The 20,411-nt window shown below is 38.3% G+C and overlaps 2 protein-coding genes across 2 annotated transcripts; one reads left to right on the forward strand and one right to left on the reverse strand.

Moving 5' to 3' along the window:
- Positions 1-1,955: 1,955 nt before the first annotated feature.
- On the forward strand, positions 1,956-2,870 carry LOC122527608 (histidine-rich glycoprotein-like). Its single transcript, XM_043651937.1, has one exon. It carries the CDS (start codon positions 1,975-1,977, stop codon positions 2,737-2,739), a length of 765 nt encoding a protein of 254 aa, XP_043507872.1. The 5' UTR covers positions 1,956-1,974; the 3' UTR covers positions 2,740-2,870.
- Positions 2,871-18,777: 15,907 nt separating this feature from the next.
- LOC122527615 (histidine-rich glycoprotein-like) lies at positions 18,778-19,774 on the reverse strand. Its single transcript, XM_043651955.1, has one exon. It carries the CDS (start codon positions 19,772-19,774, stop codon positions 18,938-18,940), a length of 837 nt encoding a protein of 278 aa, XP_043507890.1. The 3' UTR covers positions 18,778-18,937.
- Between the last annotated feature and the right edge of the window lie 637 nt (positions 19,775-20,411).

The raw sequence follows: 20,411 nt of genomic DNA on the forward strand, positions 1-20,411 counted from the left end.
CAAGTTTTTTAAATTACGTGTACGTCGTAATAAATAATTTTTATAATTTTACATATTTTAAATTTTATATATATTTTAATTTTTATATTTTTATTTATTATTTATTATTATATATTTTAAATGTGATGATATTTAAATATTAATAATTTTGTTAGGAGCAGATAAAATTTTCTCCATTACAAAGATCGTGTACAAATATGAATACAGCACGAAATTTTAAGTAAGTTCAACTTTCGTTGCTGGATCTGACAGCGATGTGAAAGAAAATAGATAGCACCGTATTGATTGACATAACACACTTTCGTTTTTCACCAACCGCAGAGTGAATTGTACAGTCCTCTTTTGCAGAATTTCTTGACACGGTTGATCTCTTTGCCCCGGGATGGATCATATCTGTTGCGTGTCAGAACTGACACGTTTCCATTTCTCATTTTCACTTTCAATTCGGAAAAGTGACAAAAACAAAAGGATAGTTATTCGAATGTCTGATCAGATTTTCGAATTTCACGCATGTACGTGCGAGAAACGTTAAATTCGCTAATTCGTCCAAGACGTCGCGTATAGACAAAATTTTCTCTTTAGTGAAAATTTTGATTTAAATTGATTTCAACGATATAAACTCGAGCGACTCGTTCGTGTGTTCTTTTTTTTCCTTTTGCTTGCCAGCTCGAAACAATTTTTGCCCAACACTAGAATCGGGAACGAAAGCGAGAAACTATCGTTGCAGAAAGAACAGTGAACGGTGAAAACAATATTTTCCTATTACTCGGCTGTTTTGTAATAAACGTTTTATCGTTATTCAGCCGTCTGCAAATTGATTGGCTTTTTGTCGGGTGTCGCGTTAGCGATGCTTGATTTGCCCCTATACTTTCCACGTCTCTCCAGCAAATAACGTTAATTTATTTCGCGGGTAATTGCCTTACAGACGGAAAAGACCGCCAATTGTTCCCAAACGCGTTTGTACAAAGCGTATTCTTATCCCGCGATCGATATCCCGTTGTTTATCCCGGCGTCTTTATCCCGCTGGAAAAAAGCAGACCCTGTCAAAATCATACCGAACATAGCGATGTATTATTTCTAAAATTTCCAACAATTTCGAGGCAAATGATGAGGAACAAATTTTAATAACTCATTACTCACAGACAATTAATTATCGTTTATTCATCGTTGGAAACAAAGTGAAATTTGTGAAACGGTAGGAAGGGAGTAATGTCTCTCTTCATTCTCTCGGAATTTTATTTAAATTTAGTTTAACCGTTGTTTTTTTTCTGAAGGATTTATTTAAATTCAGGTACGTGATATTTTTTCCCCTCAGAAATTTAAGTTAACTTGATTTAATTATTTAATATCCTTCTGTGAAAGATTTATTTAAATTTTATATACTCTGTTCTAAAAGCCACTCAATTTGGATTGAAGTTTCTTAAACAAAACTCACTGTTGTTAATTCATTTTTCAAGAGAAACTTATTTTCGATGCTAAATAAATTAATCTCTCCAAAAAAACGCTAAAAAAAAAAAAAAAAAAAAACGACGATCGAGAGACTCGTATTATATCTACATATATACTTCAATCACCAGTTTCAATTCGACGGATATTCCAAAACTCGTCGCAGAAAGGGGATTAATAGGAACGAGAGGAAGAAACGATCGAGTAATCCCGATATTAAATGAATAAGGAACCGGAATGGAACGCGGCCAGCGGTCGAGCACGAACAAAAAAAACAAATATATTGAAATCGAATAACGAACGAACGAACAAATAAAAAAAAAAAAGGAGAAAACAAATTTGATTTCCCGATAAAAGTTTATTTGAACAACGCTCGGCGCTGATGTACAGCGCGAAACCAGCGGTAGCTGCCCGAACGAACGAAAGCGATTACGTATGAAACGCGACTGTGACGGCGTAGGTATATAAGCTTTGCCTTGAAGCGACCGGATCAGTCGATAGCACTCGTTGGTCCACAAAACAGCCAGCATGGCAAAGAGTTTGCGTTTCTGGCTGGGCTTAGCCGTGATCTATTCGATCATCTCTTTGTCCACGGCCAGAGAGCTGAGGAACAAGAGGGATTTGGAGATGTCAGCCAGTGGCCACCACGGCCACCACCACGAGGAAGGTGGTGGTCACGAGCATCACGAGCATCATCACGGCGAGCACGGCGAGAAGGGTGAGAAAGGGTACAAACACGATCACCATCACGACAAAGGTGATCACGGTCATTACGGGAAGGAACACGACGAAGGTCACCACGAGGAACACGGCGGGCACAAGAAGGGTCATCACGACGAGCACGAGGAGCACGGACACCATCACGAACACGAAGAAGGGCACAAAGGGTCGAAGTACGGGCACAAAAAGGGGCACAAGAAGGGCGAGAAGACTCACGGTTACCATCACAAGTCCCACAAGGACGAGTATCACAAGGAGCACAAGTTTTACGACGATTACCACAAGGGTGGCCATCACGAGAAGCATGGCCACCATCACGGACACCACGAGAGTAAGGAAGGTCATCACAAGAAGGGCGATCACCATCATTCCGGGCATCACGAGGACCATCACGGGAAGAAGGGTCACTTCGACAAGGGACACCACGACGAGGATCATAAAGGGTTCCACGGGAAACACGGACACGACGATCATTATTCGCATCACGAGGATTATGGGAAGAAGGAGGAGCACCACGGGGGAAAGAAACACGGATACTCGAGCGGAGACGGTGGTGGTGGAGGACATCATTGAAGGAAGCAGTAGACGCGATGAAATTTACTTACATTTGTTGTCCCATTTGTTTTTTTTTTTTTTTCTTTTTTCTATCTACCCCGTCGTTGATTAATTTTAAACGCACGAAATGTGAAAGTTGTCACGTTTTGTTCTCCGGTAATAAAAGAATCCTTTAAAGATTGAATGTCCTCCTTTTATTCGTAGGAAGAGAATACTCCACGTATGATTTTTATATCTTTAGAGCTAATTGGAAGATTGAATATAATATTTTTCGAAACACTGTCTATATTTGTGAAATCTCTTTTGGGTATTTCCTGCTCTTCTGACTGGACTATGAGTTTCACCGTCAAAAATCCTGACAACTACTGTGACTGATAATTATCTAAGGAGTGAATTCTATAAACGTCTATTTCTATTCTTGGCAATTCTCTAGTTTCGCAGAAATGATTGATCGTATCAGATATCTCAAAAATTTTTTAAGGAGGAAGGAAAGGAAATAAAATAGTAATTAAATTAATCCTGCGAAAATTGTAAGTGACGTGTCAGATAGACCAGACAAATATTTTTTGACTGAAATACTATAAATTCTGCTGAAATAACTGAAAATAACTTAAAAGTAAATTCACATGAAAATTAATGATGAACGAAACGTGAAATTTGTACTAGAGAAATCGAAATAGAACGATTGAGAAAATTTTCCATTTATACATTTTCCAAAATTGGACTACCGTAAATATATCATTTTACAAAAAATAACGAATTGATCATTTCGACATTCTGGTAGGGTTCTCGTGCAATAAGATTTAATTAAATCTCAATCTATAATATATCGTAATGTAAAATCTCGATCTATAATATATCGTAATGTAAATAATTTAAATAAATAATGAACACGTATTAGTCTGTTTCCCACTGTCGAAGTAATATAAAAAAAAAACTCGTTGTTATATTCGTCATCATCAAGTTTCGACACAAACTCTCGATTTCATCTTTAAATTTATCTCGTTGAAAAATAAACCCTACGCCTTTCCATTCTCTCCCTGTATATATACCAGAGTACGTAAGGATCAGAACAGGGGACTCAATAGGTTTCCACACGAACAGTTACAATGACTATACATTCCTCGTAATGCAATCACACTTCGATTGCAACTACTATGCCATAGGTAACGGAAACAATGTAAGGCAATTTAGGTCCCAGAATTAATAGCAGACAGGATTGATCTAGATCATTTTACAAATGGCAACGATATTGAATATCGATATCACGAATCAGAAATACGTATACTAATCCCCTCGGTGAGCCATTGACCTATTTATTTAAGTTTCAAATCTTACGATATTGCCCTGATCAAAGAAATACACATCAGGAGAAAACGCATTTTCTTCTTGCTTTCGTTCCTTCATTGTTTTTTTTTTTTTTTTCATGGCGCGTAGCGTTTTACAATGGCTGTTTGATCAAGGAGAAAATAATTTCGAGCTTGTTCTATTATTTAATCTTGGTAAATTCTTAAGGATCCTAAATTGGAATTTAAACGTTTACTTATTAACTAATATTAACCGGAATATTAACTAACCGACGTATAAAAATTGTTTTAATACACGATTATCTTAAAAATCGTCGTCAATATCTTTCTTTTTTTTCGTCAAAATTATTTTCGCAAACAATTATTTTATGTCGTAGATTTCGTAAATAAATATTCATGTTCTTGAAAAACAGAGAGTTTCAAAAATATATTTAAGAAAACCACACAGAAAAATCTACTACATATACGGACGATTCATCTATTAAACACTTCACTTGCTTCGACTATACACCAATTTGTTGAAACTAGAAACACTATACCTGTATTAAACGGCAAATTAGAAATTCGCATATATTTTACAAATTCGGAATTACGTCATTTTTCTCGTACGAACAGGGAGGCAAACTGGATTACAAAACATTCGAATTCACACAGTAACCCGTTAACTCTCGTAACACGTAGCAAAATGTGTTTTCCAACACGGCGTCAGACCGTGGCTCTCTCTCTCTCTCTCTCTCTCTCTCTCTCTCTCTCTCTCTCTTTTCACGAACGTAGAGCGTCGGTAACGTAACGTTTGCACGTTTTCCCAAACGTTGGCTGGGCGGTGCACAGCTAGAAGTGTTCACCACAGGTGAAAGACATATAAAAGTTAGATTTTCGCGCATCCGCATCATATTGGCTGGTAGCAGCTCAGCTAGATTGCCGTAATATCGCTGCTTTCGTCCAACACTTGCCGCGCAACAATTTTCGAACGAATTCCTCGCGTTGGCTCTGTTTCCACCGACTGTATTTACGCTGCGAACGCGTTGCAAAACTGTGTGTCAGACAAATAGAATAATAATTGAAGGTATTCTGAATATGGAGGATAGTAGGCTTTGTTCGATGAAACAACTTAGGTAAATAATATTATTTATTCACTCGGGCAAATAGTACATTTTATTTAAAAGAAAAGGGGAACTTTTTCATTATCTGTGCAATATATTCGCTTCTCAGTGGAGAAATATGAAATGGAAGTAGGGAATGTCCTCGTATTATATTTTAATTTAGTTTTCGTAGTACATAATTAATTATTATTATTCAAAGTTGGAGTTCTTGAAGCTAAGCAGAGTTGAAAGCTAAATTTGCTTGTAAGAAATTGTATATTGTAGAAGAAAATGTAGATTCTTGTAATGGAGTTAATTTAATTTCGTTAATAAACGTTTCCTTATTCACATGCCCGTTGTTTGTACGGTATGTCTGACGCAATACGGTTCGACGCTTGTTCCACTTAAAGTCATATTGGATCGTTTCGGCCAGTGTATCTTTATTTCCGTAACATACCAGTTCGAGAATTTGGAAAACTAATTAAGTGAATACGAGAAGTAGTTGTATTTTATTTAGTATCATTAATCAGCGATACACATTTATTAAATTTTGTACCTAATAATGATTTTCGATTGATTGTAAATTGTAAATTGTATTACTTTTTCGGGAAGGTATGTTTCCCGAAAATAAATTAGCGTTTCTTCGTTTATGCGGAATGGGAAAAACTATCGGTAAGTTACACAGCTACAAGGTATCACGAAAATTCTACATCAAGTCAATAAACACGAGCAGCCTTGAGTGATTTTCGACGGAGAGTTCGGAAACAAATAGAAAATAAAACGCACAGGGAACTCGCGTATACAATGTATACTAAACTAAATAAAAAGAAAACGATGCGAGGATAAAACTGTGACAAAAATGTCAAGTGCTCTTGACGACTCGCGGTACCCGAATGGTGTAATAAGAGTATTTAATCCGCATTTACTCAACGATGTAATTAACGCAGCTTGTTTGCGATTCTATAAAATTATAATTCTATATTATAATTACACGCTGTGGAAATTAATAATTTTATTATCCATAAACACAAAATTTATACATCATTTCATTTTATAATTGAATATTCGGTAATTCTACTAAATACTGTTGTTAGTGTAATAAATTATCAAGCTCCACTCGCTTTTTTCGACCTACATACAATGCAATAACCAAATCTAAAACGAAAAGAAACGAAAGAAAGAGAAGTAAAATCGAATCTTTGCCCGAGATATACGCTCGCGCACGAAAAATACACGTGAACTTTGACCGCGAATCAATATATACTCTTCCAATGAACCGTATCAGCCAGCTTCGGATACACATTCGCGCCCCCTCCTCCCCCTCCCCCTTCGAAAATAGGAACTTGGCCAGTAGCAGATTAAAGAAAACCGATACGTTTGCCGTACGTGGAGCTCCGTTCCTATTGATACTTCTGGCTATTTTGGCGCCGCGGCCGTGCTTCGCCACGAACATTAATTACGAGGATCTGCAGCCAGCGGCCACCCTTCATGGCCATCGACACGAGCAAGGCGGTAGTAACGATCGTCACGCTGTTCGCCAAGAGACAAAGCTAGCGATCACGTCGATACGGGCTACCAACGTTATCACGGGCCGGACAAAGCTAGCAGAGGTCACCGCGACTCAGACAAAGGTCACGAATACACGACAATGATGATGGCGATGGCAGGGCACGCGATAATCGCTACGATGATGGCCACTACGATGACTATCACCAGAGTGAGACAGGTGAAAAGTTTCACGAAAAAATGGCTCATCACGCAAATGTATACGCGACGAGATCACGAATAGAGAGCGAAGAGATTGGACAAATAACGATGAGGAAGTTTTACGACGAGGAGTACGATTCTGATTTTGACGAGGAAAATGGCGATCGTGAACGGCCGCAAATGGTCACGGGAGTGAGAAGAATGAAGGAAATTACGGAAAGGATGAACGTCATATTTATGGTGAACACGAGGCGAGAGAAGATCATGGTAAGAGTGGTGATTATGAAAACGGACATCATTACAGGGGATCATAAAGGACGCAACGGCGACGAGGATCTGGAGGATTATTATTATTATTATAACGATTATCGCTACGGTAAAAAGGGTTTTACCACGGGAACAGTGGTGGACGGGACATTAGTCCGGTTTCTTTTGTTTTTTTGTTTTACTGTCATTTTTTGTCCCGCGAGCGACGTTAGATTGAAATATATTACGCGGTGACGTCTGACTTTTGCTGAATGTCATACATTTTTTTGTCTGACGATACTATCCAAAGGACAAATTTTGGGGGGGAGGGGGGGGATGAAACATTTACAGCAATGTCATTCTAGAAAATTTCACGTGACGTCGCAGCGAACGTGATGATAAAATGGATTTTATCGCAGTTTATTATGTACGCGTACGTGTGCGTTATGGTTAATTTTATATTCATAATTCTGCCTTTATACACAGCTGTTATTTATGTAACATTTGTGTAACGATCCTGTTAAAAAAATATGAAACAACGCAGGTATATGAATAATGCAGATATATCGATGACGTGGAATGTAAATAACGAATGAAAATATGAATGAAATTTTGTGATCGCTGTTAAACTGCGGGTTTTTATGTATTTATGGAAAATGAGAAAGTGCAAAAATGCATCAGGCACACGTAACGTGTGCGCAAAAACGCGCGAAATATGCAAAATGTAGTACACGTTACATCATTTAATAGGTGGAGCGCTTTTCAACCTTTTTCCTACACTTCGTAATTACACTTCGTAAAAATATAAATTTGCATAGATATCGACGGTGGAGCAGAGAATAGTAAAGAGATATGAATCATTCGCGAAGTTCTACGTCGTTGATTCTAAATCTGCGAATTGAAATAAAAATCGCGCGCATAAGAGTTAAAAACGGGGGATTAAAATACCGATAAACGCAAGAGAAATAAATTCAAAACTTCGTGTCGAAATTCAGTTAACGTAACAGGGTAAAAGGGAAAATAATAACACAGTGTAATTAGAAAATAATAAAACGTAATAACCTCCATGCACGAAACCGGAATATTAACCCTCAAGTGCACATCAAGTTGTGCAAATTTGCAAAGTGAATTCCAAATTTATGATCTGAGGAAAGTTGTGCGTTCATAGAACCGACAAGTGTAAGAAGAATAGATTCGAAACGGGGCTCGAGCTTCAACATTAAATCTTTCAATAATGTCAATTTCACTAATATTTTAACCAACGCGTGTACGACAGTAGTACACGAGTTGCGCTCGAAATTTTAAAACACGTCGTAATAAATTTTTCTCTCATACACGACGAGAGTGGTGGATGGCGTAAGTGCGAACGATGCCGGGACTCCTTTGAAACGCGTCAACTTTATACACGTAACACCAACTCGTGCAAACATCCATTCCATCCCTCTTTCTTTCCTTCTTTTTCATTTTCTTCGCAGCATTTTCGTTTTATCACACCATCGTGCACTTCACGTACCTGCGCAAGTACACCGACATAGGTACACAAATATATATATATGCGATATATGGACCGAAGAGGAGAGAGAGAGAGAGAGAGAGAGAGAGAGAGAGAAGAAAAAACAGAAGAGAGAAGAAGACCGGGGTAGACGAGGACGAGAACAGTCGCCAGGCTTCTGGCGCGTTCACCGTGCCACGGGTTTGATTAACGATTCCACCCACTGCAAATGAAATTGCCGCGGCCATTTGTGGCTCTATCTAGACTGGATCCCTGGTGCGCCGGACACGGATTAACGGAGCTTTATACGCTTCTTTTAGGGCGGCGTGGATGCTGCAGCCAGGCCGCACGATCACGCTTGCCCATTCTCGGGCCGGAGATTGCATACAAGCGAGCGGATCTACTTGAAATTCTCTGGCGTGTGACAATTCTATGTATGTGACCTCGTCCTCTCTCCTCTCTCTCTCTCTCTCTCTCTTTCTCCCTCTCTCTTACCTTCCACCCTCCCGCTTTACCAGAAACACCGAGGGGCTATTGTTTTATCCCGTGACGCACGTACGTGCGGCTGGCTTAATTAATCTAATTGGAGTGGTCGCGCGACTCGCGAAAGAAAAGGAGGAAACGGTGGCTGGATGGCTGTGCTCGTGGATCCCGTACCCACGCCACGAGGCGCGACCACGTAACACAACTCGGCGCGTTAAAGGGCCGAGAAGCGAATCCATTTCCCTCCCTCGCGTACTTTCTGATCGATCGCACAATAATCCTGCCGTTCGGCCAAATTAATGAGCACTCTCGAGAGCACCGGGTCGTCGAGAGATTCGCTCGCTAGTCGTCTCGTCTCGTCTCGTCTCGCCGAGAGGGCCTGTTGTCGCCGCGATACGAACAACGAGAAGAATTATCCGCGTCTCGCCGCGCCGACGAGCCACTCGTCGCACGCAGCGGCAGCGATCTCGCGGTCGGCGTTCCCGCAATTCATACGGGATTCATACGACATGTTTTTTTACGTTGAATTGGTTTTTTTTTTTTTTTAATAAGAATTGTTTCATTTAAAAAATTGACCACGTGCAATTGAAAATTATTTTTTGAGCGACAACTCAGAAAATAATGACTAATTTATCAGTTCTCCTCGTGGTTAATTATACTATCGTCCTACTGGAGGACGTGGAAATTTTACTTTTTAATTACTTTTTTTTATTTTCGTGGGATTTTTGATTTTGTTTCTTTTTTTTCGTTCTCTTCTTTTTTTGAAACCGAGCAGTTGAAATAAATGGGGACTTGAGCTCGTAAGAACTGAACGAGGAATTGGATAATGAAAATTGAAAGGTACAGATATTTTGACACGGGATAATAAAATTAGTAGCTGTAATTTAATTTCGTTTTCTCTAGTGTCACAAAATATGACATATCGCTTCATCATTTAATTATACAAATGTTGTTGCATCAGAATTTCAGATGAACTTCACGCGAGAAGTGAATTTAATTTTCGTGCACGACTGGTATTCTTCAGACAGAATATATTATGCTATTTGTCGTCAACTTCACTCTCGTTCTATTTATTCCCTGATTTTATTGCATACAATTACTCTTCCTGTTGAACTGTTTTTTTCAAATCAGAGTTCCGGGTTATTTCGTTTAGAAAATGACTCGGGAAATGACTCCTTAAGTAACGCACCAGAACTCGAAAAAAAGAAAAAAGTAATCGATTTCGATTGATCGCTATTGACTTTTAATTTTCACGTCGTCGCCCGCAGGGAAAGATATGTCAACGAAAGTTAGCGTCGATAAAGTTATCGAGTTGTTCATTTCACCATTTGCAGAGTAAATAGAACAATTCGACTAAACACGGCGAACCGTTCGTTCAAATCCTATTTCAACGTGGCTGTGTTACATCAAGTTGTAACGGGTATAGTGTAAGCCGTACAATCGGATACAACTGCAGAACAGCTCCTTCAATCACATCAAACCGTCGTGGCTAGACGTTTAACATTTATAAACGAGCCACGCGTTTTCAATTCTTATCAAATGCAATTTCGCTTCCACTTTCCTTCTGACATCGTTCTCTCTGAAACCCAGTTTCAACTACTCCCACACGTGTGCAATGCAATTCCCGCATGTAGAAATGAAATATCATTTTCACAAGCGTAACTCTCGTGACGAAGTAAAAAACTGGCCGACGACCATGCGTAACGTTTGAAAAAGTTAAGTGGAATTAATATTTCGCGATGCTTCTCTATTTTATTTAAAATTTCCTGCCTCTGATGTGCTCTCACTTTCAGATCGTCTCTGCTTCTATTTTTCTACAATTTCCTTACCGCGCGGTAGCTTCCACGTGGAGATAAAATATTGACGAAATGCAACAATTGTTTCTACCGCGAAGGACATAACTTTATTAACGTTTTAAATGTTTGAAATATATTTAAACGTTTGCTTTAAACGTTTCATTAATTTCCACGTGAAAAGTTGCGAGTTGTAATTGCGAGTGAAATGCAAAAAAAAAAAAAGACCAATGTTTTTCATCCTGTGCGCGCTTCGTAAACCCGCGCTTTTGTCATTTTTGTTTCTCGTCCCGTCACGTAGACGAAGAAGAACGTCCATCGATTTCGCGTTCCTCGATTTTCACCTCCCCACGAGTGTTTTCTTCCCGTCGAAGAGTTTTTTGTGCCAACGGACCGGAAACAAGGAGAGCGCAACAGACTTCCTCGAAGTAAACTCGATCGCGTTCGATTAGAAGCTTTCTTCCCCACTTAACGTGACTGCACGGCCGGCACCACAAGATCGATCAACTGTACATCGGTAATTTATCTTTTCCCTTCGTCCTCGACGAAGACGTTGCTCCTGCGAAATTACTAGATTTAATTTCAGTCGGTCGACATCGTTCTTCTACTTTCTTACAGGAGTTTCCTCCACGTCTCCTCCTTTCGGTTTCCGGGTTCCGAAGCCCCCTTTGCCACGAAATCTAAATTCAATCGATTTCGGTAAAGAAGAGGCAGCCCCGTAGATTTTCCAAGAAAAGGAGAATATTTACAGCTTGTTTCGTACCGGGCGTGAGTTCAAGTGTAAATTTTACAGAGTACGGCACGCGTTCCCGAGCACCTCGGGCCGAAAACTCGCTAATTTATCTCCGGTGAGCGATGGAAAGGAGAATTGAATTTAATTGCGGATCTTTTCAGTTCTCTCGATTATTACGCGATAAACGAAATTTTGTTAATCGTTAATAGAGAATTTTAGAAAATTCGAACTTACGTAAAAGACAGTTTTGGGGAATTCGTATTTTGATAACAGGGAATTTTAGGAAATTCGAAATTAGGCTATAGGGAATCTTGGAGATCTTGAACTAAATTTTAGTGATAGAGAATTTTAGAAAATTCGTATTTTAGTAACGAGAAATTCGAAATTAGATAATAGAGAATCTAGGAGGACTAAAACTAAATTTTGGTAATAGAGAATTTTAGGAAATTCGAACTTAAGTAAAAGAGAATATTGAAAAATTCAAATTTCAGAAAATTCGAAATTAAGTAACAGAAGATCTTGGAAAATTTAAATTTTGACAATGGAGAATTTTAAGAAATTCGAATTTAGGTAGCAGAGAATCCTGCCAAAATTCGATTTTTAGTAATGAAGAATTTGGAAAATTCGAAATTAAGTAACGGAGAATTTTAGAAAAATTCAAATTTTGATGACAGAGAATTTCAGAAAATTCGAACTTAACGAGTTTTTGAAACTTGCCAAAGTCACATTGGTATTTTTATTATCATAATTTAATTTCACATTCTTACTGCTTGATGAAATTGCTTATTTAATATCTTAGAACCTTAGAACGAATTATGGTGATAAATTTTCGCAGCTAAAAATTATAGTACGTGAATTCCATTTTATTTTCGAACGTTATGCATGGTCACTCGTTACTCGTTCGTATTAAATTAGGAATTGGTAGATGCACAACTTTCCTGCTCTATTTATAAAACGTTAGTTAACGCTAGAACATTTTTTTCAAACTGAAAGGGGATTATCTGCATGGAGTTCTGCTTGATTTCTGTCGTTCAGTTAATTCTCATTTATTACTACGTTACGCTCTTCGTCGTGAAAATTGTTCTTTATTGTCTGCTTACCAATTAAATTATTTTTCAGGAAAGCGTGGAAAATTGCCGAACAATTTCATTAATTATAGATTGTAAAGTATTTACTTGGCACACAGCATTTTTTTTTTCTTTTTGTTGAAATGAAATTTTTATCGAATGTTTTTGACTTATTGAACTTGCGCTGAATTTTTATTATTTAAACCGCAATTTTCTGTACGTGCAACCACAGTTATGTTTGAATGTGTAATGTGTGACGCGAGAGATACAAAGAAAGCTGTTAAATTCATGTAGAAAGTGTGTGTATATAAATGTTGTGGCTGGGAAATATTAATACTGTACATTGATGTCGATCCTTGTCCATTGGCAAGTTAGTTAAATTAATAATTACTTCATTAATTAGATTTCTTTATTTTTGAAAGTATATGTTTAACGTTTACATTATTCCACATATTTATATATAGTATATGTTTAACGTTTACATTATTCCACATATTTAATATTTACTTTCTTCGTGAGGGAGAAATGATTTATTGCAGTTGTTTACACGCTGCTCGGACAAATTTAATTTAAATTTGCGAGAAGGATTAAAAAATAAAAATAAATCAAACAGAAGATCAAACCCGTACATTTTTAATTTGAAATCATTCGGAAGAATTAGTGTAACCATTTGAATTACACTTTAATTTTCTAATTATGAGTTTGGAACGAGTTCTAACTAAAATTCATAAGTTTTACCAACTTCTTTCTCAAATGATAATCTCCCAATCCGTAAGTGTATAAAAATAATTTTTAACGCATTAAAAATAATATATTTTCTTAAAATACGATCCTAGATTCTTATTAAATTCTGACAATAAACAACATTGAATCCGAGGGATACTCAAATTGATCAGAACTTTAACAGAATTTCTAACTTCTTTCTCAGATTATGATCTCTCAATCATTCGTAGGTACATTGAAATAATTCTCAAAACACGGTTCTAGATTATTATTAAATTTTGACAATGAACAACACTGAACTCGAGGGATCCTCAAACTGATCGGAATATGAACAGAATTTTAACTTTTTCTTAAATTATGATCTCTCAATTCGTATATAAAAACAATTGTTAATACATTAAAGCCACGTTAAAAATAGTATATTATCTCAAAATACGATTCTCATTAAATTCTAATAACGAACAACGTCGAACTCGAGGGATCCTCGAACTGATCGGAATTGCAAAGTGTATGCGCTGCGTCAGGTCAAAGCGCAAAACGTACGTTGCCCGTTCGCGACAGGGAATCCATCGTTCCCGTCAGCGTGAACGACAGGCACGTTGAATTAGTAACCTAACCGAGACCTTCGCGTGTCTGACTTATTAATTCCCCGGATAACGTGGGAACGTCGCCGCCGGATAATTCGCAAAGGGAATGGCCCGAAACGTGCGAGCGTACCCTGAACCCCGGTAACCGGTTTTGTTTTAATGAAATCGAGTCGCGAACGAGAAGCTGCTAATGGAGTTTACACCCGGCACGCAAGTAGCGGGTAACGAGGACTTGGTATGCGAGCCGGGGACAATGAGGAGCGTTTAAATTAAAGGGAACGTGTAAATTTCGACTGGCAGGCAGGTGAAAAGCTACGCTGAGAATACGAAAGTATACGTAAATATTCATATATATATATATTTACATATATGCGTGTGTAGGCTTTGACAGACGTTGGCATACTCTCATCGATGATCCGTCACCGAGAGAAATATATCGTGCCGCATCGAGCGATGCGAAGTGAAAATTCGCGCGCCATGATTCAATATTAGATGATCCAATAAATTAGCGTCACTTCGTTCTCTGTCGTTTAAGGAGCTTATAACGCATTTTACGTCAGTGTCAGTCACATTTTTCCTACGAATAACAGCGGACCATTGACGTTTGATATCGTAGGGTTCTGTTTTATTTACCATTGTAGAGCTTTAATGCTAGAGCTATTACAAAATGACCAATTTCCAATTTTCGTTCCAAAAATTTAAGTAATTTTTTTTGTAAAATGTATTGTATTTTGAAGTCTATTTTTCTGACTTCAATGTCCCTGATGGGAATTTTATTGTTTAATCATCGGTAGTTCTAGCGTTCCTCTAAAATTGATATCACTTGTACGTGAGAACGAAAATTATTATCAAGATCCAAGCTTTTTGAAATTATCCCATTTCATTCGAAATTTCTCGAAACACAAAGAACAAATTAATGCTCAAGAAATTAACTAAAAAAAAAGAACGAAGTATTTCTTCTATCTTTATGTCCAGTAAAATTTTCCTAAAACTCTCTAATATTTCCAATTTTTGATAAAAATTCTCCATCTGTTCACGAATTAAATGTGAGTACATTTTATAGAACGTGCATTTTGAAAACTCTTCTACACTTGCAATTTTAAAATTAAGCGTAGGGTCAGAAATACGTAAATAAGATTTCGTGTGCAAACGTGTAGCACGCAGTTTGAATTATTTTATTAATCATACAAACACAGCGATACGCGATTCCTCTTTTTCTTGCTGTAACTCTCAAATCGTTCAATTTCATCGATTTTTCAAGATAAACACATTCGTGTTTCCATTTACAAAACCGGAATGCAACTACTCTGTTTGTTCTTTGCCCGAGCTTGGAATTCAATTAAATCACGTGTCGGTAACGAGAAGAACAGAAATTAAAATGCACTTGCAATTTTCCGCCGATGTTACGAATTCGTCCAATTTCGAAAAATCAACATTACCAGATAATTTTCTCGTCGTTTGCTCGATGAAACTCTGTTGAACGTGTGAAATACAATTTTAATAAGAATCACTGCCCAACTGTTTAATTTATTTGCGATTTTTTTCGATTAACTTTGTATTATTTCGAGTAATTTTTACTTTACTTTCTCCGGCACTGTGTCTCGTAGTTTTTTAAATTTCAAGAGATTGAAGTATAAATTATTGCTTGCTCCTTGACAGTGGAATTACTAAAGCATAAAGATTGCATCCAAGAAATTAGAGTACAAAATGAACAGTAAAAAGTTTACAACGTAACGGAGAACACAAACATTTATTCGTGTATTTTATAAAAATTATCCAAATCACTGGGAAACACAACGTTGTAAATCTGCGTAGAATTATATTCTTAAAAATTATAAATTGATCATTTCGGTATGTTCTAGTCGGTATGTTGGGACTGATATATTCAATATTAATTAAACGAATGAAGTATTTCATACACGAAGATTAACTAACAATCACGAGGCGCAATATCCAAAGGAGAATCAGATGAAGAAATTGCCAAGAAGTGAAAATTGTCGACCGATGAAGGTAATAGATGTAACGATAAAATAATTCCGCGTTCATCGGGAAATCTTTGATAAAACGAGTTTACGAGCTAGTGAAATAATAAACGGCTCGTGTAGTCGCAGTTCCTCTCTTCTCCTGCTAAAAATTGATAAGACAGTGGAAGAAAGCTTTTGACGATATAAGCCGGCTGGATTAAGTACTCGGCATAAGCTTATATTCTTTGAGCGTGCGTTCTTATTATTTCGAAAGTCTGGCCGACAGATGGTACGTGCATCGAGAAATCGCGCGATTAAAAAAGTAGAACTCGTTCTCGTCGATATTCGCGATGTTTGTGTTCCGTGCTCACATTGTGACCTGAACGTTTGCTTTCAATGTCATTTAAAAGTATTATTTCAGCTTTCAGAAATTCAGCAATTTCTTCTTAATTGTGCCGGAATAAAAATACAAGAGAGGTCCCCCTTTTCTCGACACGCTCGTCGAAAATTTAAATTTAAAACAGCCTCTCGACCGTCCGGAGAAAGAAATTCGTTCGAACGAGCGTACCCAATCGACAAGTTTTTTTTTTTTTTTCGCAACGTAAACCCAACCTAATACCAATGCGATTTCCTTACGGATAGAATTTAATTGGCCGGCCACGTGGCTCGTTTCGCTTTAAACTCGGCGACAGGCGCGAATTAAATTTTTCGAGCGTTGCACGGAACGCGCACCGTGATGGAAAAGCCTTTATTGCATTACACGAAACAATTTCCCAACGTATTGGGGATGCGCTCGCATAAATAGCGAAATTGTCCGGATTACAGGCGAACGCGATCGCGTTTGATTAAAATCCCCGGCCGTCTGCTCGCCGGGATTCGTGTGATTTTTTTTCTCCTTTTTGTTTTTTTCGATTGCAACACCAATTTCCCGTCGAACACATTGTTTTTCGTTCTCGTTATTACGATAGGCGCTTCTTTGCCCGAGCACACGCACGCACACCACCGATCGCGACGTGCAGACGCGGCCACGTGTTCCCCGTTGCGTGACACGCCGGCCGCATCTCGTGTAAATAAACTTTTCGAAAGGTGTGGGATTATACGCGATAGACTGCCTGGCTAGGTAAATAGGAAGGAATCCTGATGGATGTGTAACCGTTCGTGCAAACGGCGATTGCATTCATATCAACGTGGACCGAAGAGGAATGGTAGACTGGGGACGAGACAGGGTGAGCTGAATATCTACGTACATACATACATTCGAGACGAAAGAGATGATTTTGGAAGAAAAACTTTTATTCTTACATTAAAGTAGTTACAGAGTTAATGTTATGCGTGTGAAATGTTCTTTCTTTGCAGTCGCTCATTCGATATATATATATTTCTTATATTTTCTTTTCTTTTCTTTCTTATATTTCTTATATCATATGTATATATATATATTTAAAGAGGGATATATTAAGAATGTAAAATTATTTTGTAGCTGGAATATGTCTTGAGAATTTGGAAAGAAGCAATTTTAAAGTATACGATATCGAATACTAAATTTTAGTATGATATAAAAATGTATCAGTAATGTAATATAATTTAGATAATATGATTTATTATATTATCTGAATAATATAATACTACGAATATAAAGAATATGTAAAATATTTGTTATTATATTTAGAAGAAAGTCGAAAACATGTAATTATATTTAGAAATGGACCTTCACATAAATTTTCATTTCTCTAATTATTTTTAAATACTAAATACTAAATTTTAGTACAATGTAAAATGCAAATGTAAATTAATAATATGATTTATTATATTATCTGAATAATACATAATACAATGTAATATAATATAAAAGAACATGTAAAATATTCGTTATTATATTTAGAAAATGAAACGAACCTTCGTACAAATTTCATTTCTCTAATTATTTTCATAAAAGTATAATTACTCATAATACATATTTCACGTTTTAATTATCGCAAAGTAATTTAAATTGTACGCTGCCGAAAAGAAGCGAGAGTCCGAAATAATTCCCGAGAAACGTCGTTGCATTAAAGCATGAATATTAAGGAGCGAATATAATCGAAGTTCGTACAAAATGCCGAGGCAATTTAGTTTTAATTGGCGAGGCCGAGCGATACGGAGGCTCTCCCGCCGAGTGAGAGTTTTTTCTTTTTTTTCTTTCCTTTCTTTTTTTTTCGTTCGATTTGAACGGACGAACGATGAAAATTTCATCGAAAATTCGGCAAGAAAGGTACACGCGCCGACGTTTCGGTTTGATTAATGGCGATATTATGAGACAAATATGTGCCGGCAGAGAAACTTATCTGCGGTGCACCGCAGGGAAAGAGAAAAGGGAACAACGCGCTGCGCTCTTTTTCTCGCGCCTGCAGTTACTATGTATAATATATATATATCTGCGCGTCTATTTACATAATATATTTACACAATGCAGGCCAAGATATAATATCGTTCAGCGATACATTATTTCACCGTCACGAAAAAACTTAAAGAACGACGGTTGCGAAATATTTCAGGTATTAAACGCTTTCAGCGTAAATAACGAGTGGCGTAAATAACGATCGTTGAAAAATGCGTCTTACAACGCGTTGACGCGTGAATTACTTTTTTACCCAACAGCGAGAATGGCTAATTTCTGCTTTGTAATTAAGGGCAAATTTTATAATTAAAAAGACATATATATGTACAATTAGAAACAAATTTCGTAATGTATAAAAACCTTGATCGCAATTTTATCTCTATTGCAAGACCATTACGAGATTTAATTACACTTTGTACTGAATATCATAATGTGTAATTTTATCATACAGTATAGCAGCTTTGTATAAAATTTTATTAATTGATTACATCTATCTTTCTCCGTCAACGAACTTGTAAGAATTCGCTGGGACGCAATTGACATTGAGCAGTTTCATTTCAATCATCAGTTCACACTGTTGCGTCGCAACAAACGTACAATTCTGATCGAGAAAGATTCATATTCCATCTTCAACATCTCCGCATCGTCAGCTTCTTCAGCCTTTGTGTCCGTTATTGTATCCGTACTTCTTTCCAGAATGCTGGTCACCTTTCTTCCCATAAGAATCGTGATGGCTGTAACGCTCGTCGTTCCCGTGTTTCCCATCGTGGCCTTTGTGTTCCTCGTCCACGTGCCCCTTGTCGTAGTGGCCCTTTTTGCCACGATGATCCTCGTGGTAGCCGGAATGCTGGTGACCACCCTTCTTGTGCTGTCCTTCGTCCCTCTCGTGGTGTCCGTGAAAGTCGCCGTGCTTCTTGTGATGGCCACCCTTGTGATAGTCGTCGTAAAACTTGTGCTCCTTGTGATACTCGTCCTTGTGGAACTTGTTGTGATACCCTTTCGTCTTGTGGCCCTTCTTATGGCCCTTCTTCTCCCCGAATTTCCCACCCTTGTGCCCTTTCTCGCCCTCGCGATGCTCCCCGTATTTCTCGCGTTCGTCGTGGTGTCCCTTCTTCTGACCACCGTGTTCCTCGTGGTGGCCCGAACGGTGATGCTTGTCGTGCTCGCCCTTGTCGCTCTTGTCGTGATGACGATGACTCTTGTACCCCTTCTCGCCCTTCTCGCCGTGTTCTTCGTGATAGTCCGCGCGATGGCTCTGCCCTCCTCCGGACTCGTGGCTCCTCTGTCCTTGGTGCCCTTGGTGTCCCGAGGCAGCCACGACGAGATCGTGCTTCAACTCGTCAGCGTTCGAACCTGGACTCGAGCTGACTGGAACGGGCACGTCCTCCTGACGGGCGTCTCGGCGATCGCGAGCGGTGGTCAACTCTCGCGCGAGACATGCTCGTTGGTACAGGAACAGGAGAACAACGATCGGGAACGCGGCACGCAGCATCTCGATCTGGCCTCGGCGCCGATCATCCGACTGATGGATCACGTCACTATCGGTGACACTTAAATATCCACGGTCCGATTGTTCCGTTACTTCCCGTGCTTCCCGAAGCGTTTCCGCCGATTCCACTTTCATTCGCTTGACCGCAAAAGCCTTTTCGCGGCGCGGAGACCAGCGTTCTTTCTCTCGTCTCGAGTGACTTTCTCGAGTAATGAAATTATCCGTTGGTTTCTTTCTTTTTTCGGGGAGGGCGGGAGGGGGAGATTTGAAAGAAGAAACGCGGATAGTTAGTGCGCAGGCATGATGCAACGTGGAATTTTTTGGTTGAAAGCGGAAGAGCGATCGGAGGATAATGAACTTTGCTGTTTTTGTATATCGGTATTATATATATTTAATCACCGGCTTTTGCCAATAGTGAGTCTAGTCTACTTATGTTTTGTGAACACCAGACCAGATTGAACTTAGACAGATGAAAAATTCTGCGTGAAACGAAACTGTGAAATTTTCGTTTCATTGTGCAATTTTGCAGCGACATGATTGTTGAATGAAATGTCGAGTGAAATTTGAACGTAGTTTCGTGAGAAATTCGATCAGTAATTTACAAAGTCATTAATAATATAAGATTGATCAAATAGGATGT

Source organism: Frieseomelitta varia, unplaced genomic scaffold, assembly GCF_011392965.1.
Source record: "Frieseomelitta varia isolate USP_RPSP 00005682 unplaced genomic scaffold, Fvar_1.2 scaffold_228, whole genome shotgun sequence".
NCBI lineage: Eukaryota > Metazoa > Arthropoda > Insecta > Hymenoptera > Apidae > Frieseomelitta > Frieseomelitta varia.